Consider the following 7679-nt stretch of genomic DNA (forward strand, 5'->3'; position numbering starts at 1 on the left):
AGCGGCCATGGCGGCGGCCCCGCGCCCGTTCCGCCTGCGCGGCCGCGGCAGCCCGCAGAAGTTCGGCGTGGCGGCCGGGAGCCTGCGCGGGCTGCTGCGGAAGGGCTGCCGGCTGCTGCAGGTGCGGGCCGCGGGCCGAGCGCGGGGCCGGGGGCGCGGCGCCGCCCGCCCGTCCCTCACCCGCCCCGGGGGCAGCTTCCCTTGCCAGGCAGCCGCCTCTGCCTCTATGAGGACGGGACGGAGCTGACCGAGAGCTACTTCCGCGCCCTGCCGCCGCACACGGAGCTGGTGCTGGTGGGCCCCGGGGAGAGCTGGCGCGGCTGTGAGTGCGGCGTGGCCGGGCGGGGAGCGGGATCGGGGCGGGGACGGGGGTGAGCGGGGCGAGGGCCCGGCCCGGCCGCGGCCCCTCAGCCGGCGCCGCCTCGCCCGCAGGTGCCAGCGACGTCGAGGCGCTCCTGGGCGCGCTCTGCAGCCGGCGCGATGCCGTGGTGACGGCGGCGCGGCAGCTGCTCGGCGACGAGCGGGCGCCCGGCAGGCAGAAGCTGCTGGCGGATCTCATCCACAACCTGAACGAAAACATCCCGGCCGAGGAGAGGGAGGACGACAAGAAGTGGTTTGAAGGTAGGCTCGACCCGACTGGCGCTGCTGCGGGGCACAGATCAAGGGTGTCACTCCTGTCAGCGTTACTGTTCTTAAAGTAGTTTAAAATCTCGTGTCCTTCTGGCTGCTGTGACCTGGCACCTGGTCAGGGGATTAGTTATTACTTCACAGTAGCGTGTGTTTTTAAGCTTGTTTAAACAATCACATTTACTATCAGAAGATGGTACAAACCCAATGTTCTATGGCTCCATCCAGAGTCAGTCTGGAATGCGTTCCTCCTCATTACCGTGGGTCAGTATTTACAGTCTTGCAACAGGTTGCTAACACTATATTGATAATTTGCACCTATCGACCACCTCACCTCACTCTTTTCTTTTTCCTTTCTTGGCAAGCTCCCCCTCCTGCTCATGTTCATTTTTTGCAGTTCAACAACTCTGTTTTCATACTCTCTTACTGTTCTGCTTATGCATGTGAAAGGGAAACATTTAGCAACTGTAATACCAGCTACTGCTCCTTTCAAATGATAAAAGTCTTGAACCAGGAAAATAAACATCAGAAAGGAAACAAGAACACATGTGTGCCAAGTTTTGACAAGAAGGGATAAATCCCCAGCTGGGCAGAGGCTGAGTTACAACACCATCTAACTCTCTTTAGGTCTAGAGCGCCGTTTTAAAAACAAGTCGAGCTACATGCGCTACAGCTGTGAAAGCAGAATACGGAGCTACATGAGAGAGGTAAAAGTTTCTGTTGAAGTAACTTATTTTCAAGCTGCTACTAAAAGTCATTCTATGACCAGGTATATACAAAACACTTCTGCAGTGCAACATAGTGACTGTAGAAAGGAGCCTTGGGCAGCAACAGGTACCAAAGGATTGGGCTTTTGTCTCCCCTCTAGGTTAGTAGTTTCATTTCAAATGTTCATCCTACAGCAAGAGATGCATATAAAAGGATCATTGACCTGATGTCAGATAAGCTGAAAGCTGCGAGATACAACGGGTGCTACTTTGACAGAAGGGAGGAGGAGGCAGTCCGCCTGTGCACCGCCGAGGGCTGGTTCTCTTGTCAGGCAAGTTCAGCCCTTCCTGAAGCAGGGAGTCTTGGGCACAACGTCAGAGGAAGGGAACCCTTACCTAGGTGTCTGCACAGCGCAGTGTGGGGGTTGGCAGGGTGATGCTGTCCCAGCGTGTGACCAGCCTCTTGCCTTACAGGGACCGTTTGACAGCGATGACTGCCCCTGTAAGCATTCCATCAACCCCTACAGTAACAGGGAGAGCAGGATCCTCTTCAGTACCTGGAATCTCGACCACATGTATGTACAAATTCACCCAAACTTACCTGTTTCATGCCTGTCACCTTAGCAAAGGCAGAGCCCTTGAGTCTTTACCCCACGTGCTGTGCAGTGAACTCTGCTCTGAGCAGTGCACTGTGACAAGACACTCACGTGCTGCAGCTGTTTCTGATAGCATAAAGTCCAGAGGACAGATTATGATGTGCTCTCATTAGCTGCTTTGCTTCTGTCCACATCTTTTCTGTATGGAAACATACCCCTCCTCACCAGCTCCTCTTCTGGGGAGCCTACTCTCTGGCAAAAGCCCTCAGACCCACTTTCAGGCGTTGTGTGCTTGTCAAGCAAACAGGATTTGCTAAACTGATTTCCTCAGGAGGAAAGAATAATCATCACAAATCTAGTTATGGTGAAAGAAAATTCCACCAGGCTCTAGGAAGAAGATGGAGACTTGATTATGATGAAAAAACCTCTGATAGCAATATTGTTTTCTCTCTTGGGTACTGAAGAATAGAGAAGAAACGTGCTGTTGTCCCAGAACTGGCAGAAGCTGTCAAAACACGAGACGGAAGAGAAGTGAACTGGGAATACTTCTATCAGCTGCTGTTTACTGTGGAGAATTTAAAACTGGTGCATATTGCTTGCCATAAGAAAACCAACCATAACCTCAGCTGTGACAAAACCAAAATCTACAGGAAAAGGAAGCAAAACCACAAGCTTTCATAATGCTGCCTCTGGAAGTGCCTCCTGCTTTTTCACAATCATGTCACCTGGTATCATTTTCAAATAGCTCTGGTTTCTTAAAGACTTGCTTAGGAGTCCCTGGTAACAGAGACTCGTCAACTGCAGCCTCACAGTGCCTACATTCACATCATGCCTAGGTCTGCTCTCACAGTGTCTCCAATCCCACTGGCTTAAGTGCACTAAAATACAGCTGTGAGAGGATAAAAATGAGTCTGACAAGGGTAATGCCCCACAGTCTTTTGCTATCTCAAGTGGCAGCCCAAAACTCACCACAGAACCGAAACCTGGACAAAACATTCTTAAACGCTCCTCTGAGGGGACCTGCAGATTCATATTGCTCTGAACATTAAGCCAAATGAAGCATACTTGAGGACAATTGTTTTGCTCTGTGCCTTTCCCAGGCAGACATACACAGTTTCAGATGTGCCACGGGGTGACTCAGGGACAGGGCTGCTGGCTCTCCTGGACCAAACCCCCTGCCCTCATCCCTGCCAGCACCACGTGCTGCTGCTGCAGCTGTGCATCCTCTAGAAGGAAGAGCAAGGTCAGGGCATATCTTTGCTTTTACCACCTCCGCCACCTTTCCCCTTGATTTCCCCTCTCCTTTCAAACAGTTTCTGCCCCTTTAGCTGGAGTTTGCTTGAAGCAGTACAAGCAGTGTTATTTTATAATGATCATGTTTACCTGCTGCTTTAGAGAACACTGCTCTTGCAAAGCCCTTCCTACCTCAGGTGACAAAACAGACAAGAAAATCAATGTTTACTTGATTCTTTTTAAGCAGCTGATAGCAACTGAACTTTTAGGGACTGTCAGTGTAAATTATGAGGTTTTTTTAAAGATAAAAGCATTACCAGTATCTTTGTGTGTGTAGGCAGAGGTGCTCGAGTGCTTAATCAAGTGAAACATAGCACAGCCCACTGGGACTGGAAAGGCTGAGCACAGGGAAGTGAGAAAAGAAGGAGACAGTAGCAAGTAACAGCATTTGAGGAAGGCTGGGAGAGCTACTTCAAGATGGAGTTGTGCTGAAAGCCGTGAATATGCCATTAAAAAATTAGATTTTTCTGTGTTACAGAATTAAGAATGAAAAGAAGCCAAGAAATATCATTGACAGAGACAATGCATCAGCTGGAGTGGAAATGTGAATAAATTAACATGTCATGCATATACAATTTGTTTGGCTCACAACTTTTGAATGTTTAACAGGCTGAAGCTGTAGAAATTAATATTTATTTTAACCATCTGCTGATAACATTTTCCTCTCTATTTTTAGAAATATAGGAGAAAGTACAACAATAAAGATCTGGAAACTTATTGCATAATCACACTCTCAAAGAAGTATTATCCTAAGCACAGGGTGAGTTTACAGTTGCTGAAGTCATCTCAGATTGTTTACTATTTTATAAACAAATGCAGGCCAAAATAACAGGTTTGGTGGAGTGACCCATATCCTAAGTAATCAACTCATTCACCTACCAGACATAACTGACACCAAGAGATGGTTCAGCCTTTATCACCACCAGGATGTCTGTTTACAACATTCCTACTCATAACCCCTGGAAGTCAACTGAAAGTGCTGCAGGAGCTGCAGCACACAACTACCCTGAAAGGCAGTGCTCTGGGTGATGTGGTGGGAAAGGGAAGCAGTCAGCTTCACCTGCTGCTTGTTCAGAGAACTGACAAGTAATAAACATGTACTTAACCTTCAGAGATGAATGCCACCGAGTGGGTGACACTCAGGTGCTTAGCTTTGCCAGCAGAACTGCAATTGAGAGGGTTAGTTGGTTCTGGTTTAGATCTAAACAATGCAGCACAACTTACACACCAGACACCAGTGTCTTTCTGCACTGGGTAGTCAGCTGGCAACATTACTGACCAGATGCCATGATGGCAAACAGTACAGACTGGAGAGAAAAGGGACCTTGTTCTAACAATTTTCTTGGCTATTTTTAAAAAGAGGAGTGAGACCAAGTGCTCACCCTAGGTACGGGCTGTGGTTTATAGATGCCTTAAAAACTTCTGTTTTCCCTGTGTTTTTCCCCTAAATGCTAGTGGTAAAATGATAAATTATGATTTCTTTACAAATCACTGAAAATTCAGTCAAATCTGTGCCCCAGGTAACTGTGGGAGAATGTTACACACCCCCATCCCACAAAGACAAGCTCTACCAGCTCTGTCTCGGAGAAAAGGCAAACGCAGACACCGTATGTTGGTGACACAGCCAGCCATCACTATGTGGTGGCAAAGAAAAGAGGGGAAAAAAAGGTTTAATCTGTTTACAGTTTGTTGTTAGGCAACATCCTCTTCCTCCTCCTCATCCTCCTTCGCAATGAAGTGCAGCTTTCTGAATTCTCGCCTGCTCATTGTTGTGCTGGGGAGTGCAACAGCTGGGAGATCCTTTAAGGAAAAGGGAAGATGGTGAAGGAAAGCCTGTTGTAGCAAGTGGCAGAACTCCTGCCTCTCCAGCATCCGATCCGCGAGGTGCCAACGCGCACCTCTCCGCTTGGAGAGGCAGCACACGCAGCTAAAGCAGAGGAAAGGCCTGCCTGAACCAGCCCAGGCTCATGGCCAGGGCGAGGGCTGACATTCCTCCTGCAGGCTTGAGAAGGTTCAATGGTGACCTGCCCCACAAATGAATCCTCACTGCTCCTCCTAAATACCAACCGTGACTCCTGCTAAATACCAGCCCTCACCTAAGAGGAGGCATCACCTGCCCAAAGTTATACAACGTTAAAGGCAGACCTGGGATTCAAATTTAAGCTTTGGCCCTTAATCAGTCCAAGAGCAGAGGTGCCCAGAAACCTGTTCCCACTCCACTTAATCACTGTTAAGAACCAGTAACCCATGAAAAACCTACTTTGACAATAGTGCCGTGTCTCCATTATACAGCTACAAATGTCTTTGTAAGCAAAATTCTCTCTCTTGTGGAATGAGATGAATAAGAAAGATATTACACCTGAAATCAATTTGGCTGGGCAATTAATTTCATCTCTGAGCCAATTCTGTCTAGGGGACAGGGATATAAGATGTTCACTGATGGTGGTCAGGTTTGCCTACAGTTTTGAGGCCAGCCTAATTTTAACTGAAAATGCAAGACTTCCGTGGAGCAGAGCTGAGTCTGTGAGTGTGAACAGACTGGCATCCTCTTACCTCCACGTCTCCAAAGAAGCAGGCCACTGGCATTGGCTGGTTGCTGTCTTCATCCAAGAAAGCACTATTGTCTCGTTGGATCGGCTTCTTGAGGAGACCAGCATCCTCCCAGCTGGACCCATCTGACAGTGCACTCTCACAGCTGCTCTCCTCGTCGCTGCAGACAGGGCTGGGCAGATTTTCCTCACTGTCCATTTCTGAGGGAGCACCGCGCGGTTTCACCGCACGTGTCACGAGAGAAACCCCACACTCCTTTTGCTGCTTTTCTTCATTAGTCTCTGGAATGTTTTCACCTTTTTTCTGTTGAACTGTGTTGTGGTCTCCTGGATCTTCTGAAGGTTGATCCCCATCAGATGTTGTGGCTGTCTCCCCTGATACAGCAAAGCTTCCACTGCCACATGCAAATCCTTCTGATTTTACTAGGCCACTTCTTTCACATTTTCGCCTCTTTGCGGGTTGTCTGTCAGAGGCCTTGTGTGAAGAACACTGTCAGGAAGAAAAATAAGATCCTAAAGCTTACTTGAAATAAAGAAAAATAAAGTCACCATACCTCTAGCTGCAAGGCTGGTTGTGAAACTGAAGGGCTCCATCAAGCCAGCGGCACCTTGAGCCAAAGCTGCGTGGCCAAGAGACATAATTGGTAGAAAGTGTAAGTGAGAAGAGGAGCAGTTAGCTTACACTAAACCACAGCGTTATCATCCATCCCCGGGAGAAAGCAACTTCTCAAAGCATGAGCACCGTTGCTGTAATTTCTTAAGGATGCTGCAGTAACGTAGAACAAAGTTATCACCCGATACAGCCATGCATCCTGCCACTTGCTACGCCCCAGCAGCCCACCACCAGCCTCCCAGCAGGAGCACACCCGACAGGCCGGCCCTGGAGCACGCAGAAGCACCCTGCGCCTGGCACAGCGGCGGGAAGGCAGCCGAGGCCAACAACTCCCCAGGCGGCTCCCTCACGGCGATGCCGCCGCTAGTGATTAACCGCGCACCCCGCGCTGTTACGGGCCGGCCCCGCGGCCCTCTCCCCCGGCCCCGCGTCTCCTACCGGGCTCGGCGTCCGGCGGCGGGCGGTCGGCGGCGGCTCCTCCCGGGGCTCCTTGGCCCCGCGCCCCGGCCGCCGCCGCCCCTGGCCGCGGAGCTCCGTGCGCCTCAGGGCCCGCGCGCCCGCCGCGCCGCCCGCCGCCATCTTGGGGAGGGCGCGGGAACCCGCGCTCGCCATCTTGCGGAGCTCTCGCCTCAGGGGCGGCCGGGGCTCGCCGCCTCCAGGCTCCCGGGCTGCCCGCTGACACCCCGGGTTTTATCCCTGCGAGGTGGTGGGGAGAGGTGGGCCCTGTGCCGGGAGTGCCTCGGCCTGCAGCCCACACCCTGACTTGTTCCACGGGCGCTGCTCCGTTAAAATAAGCTTTAGCAAACAGAGGAACTTGCCTCCAGATTTCTCTGGTGGGCTGCTGCCCAAGGGGAAAAAAACCTCACCCAAACGTTGTGTGATTGCTGCATGGGTTATAAACGTGTCAGATCTTTTGCCTCCCCTTGTGCCTTCCTTCTGGAGCGCCGCTTGCTCCCGTTACAGATGTGCGGCGGGGAGTTAGCATTCAGATACGCCTCTCTGTTCCTTTGCACAGCCCTCGGGGAACAAATTATGTCAGTAACTCAAATCCCTCTTTAACTTCAAGGACTCTGATGATAGCAGGTGAATTTCTGTGTAGCAAAGCAGCCTGACACCTAGATTTAAGTGTGTAATTACCGTCAGTGATTTTGCAGGGGGAGGTGAGGCAGCACCTTGCCCGTTCTGAGCAATGGAAGGTGCCCTGACGGAGCGATGGCAGCGTCCGCCGCCATGGAGCCCAGGGGCTCTATCCATCACATTAAACTCCATCTCTCTCTTCTGTTAATTCAGTGCT

At 50.8% G+C, this 7679-nt stretch overlaps 2 protein-coding genes across 2 annotated transcripts; one reads left to right on the forward strand and one right to left on the reverse strand.

Annotated features, from left to right (window-relative positions):
• The first annotated feature begins 6 nt into the window (after positions 1 to 6).
• Positions 7 to 3948, forward strand: DFFB (DNA fragmentation factor subunit beta). Its single transcript, XM_062012792.1, has 7 exons — positions 7 to 121; positions 196 to 322; positions 433 to 621; positions 1255 to 1334; positions 1496 to 1666; positions 1809 to 1909; positions 2395 to 3948. Exons 1-7 carry the CDS (start codon positions 8 to 10, stop codon positions 2609 to 2611), a joined length of 999 nt encoding a protein of 332 aa, XP_061868776.1. The 5' UTR covers position 7; the 3' UTR covers positions 2612 to 3948.
• On the reverse strand, positions 3816 to 7126 carry C21H1orf174 (chromosome 21 C1orf174 homolog). Its single transcript, XM_062012793.1, has 3 exons — positions 6824 to 7126; positions 5777 to 6262; positions 3816 to 5023 (listed from the first exon to the last, which is right to left on the reverse strand). The coding sequence occupies exons 1-3, from the start codon at positions 6995 to 6997 to the stop codon at positions 4916 to 4918; spliced, it is 768 nt and encodes a 255-aa protein (XP_061868777.1). The 5' UTR covers positions 6998 to 7126; the 3' UTR covers positions 3816 to 4915.
• Positions 7127 to 7679: the final 553 nt, after the last annotated feature.

Source organism: Colius striatus, chromosome 21 (assembly GCF_028858725.1).
Source record: "Colius striatus isolate bColStr4 chromosome 21, bColStr4.1.hap1, whole genome shotgun sequence".
Taxonomy (NCBI): Eukaryota; Metazoa; Chordata; class Aves; order Coliiformes; family Coliidae; genus Colius; species Colius striatus.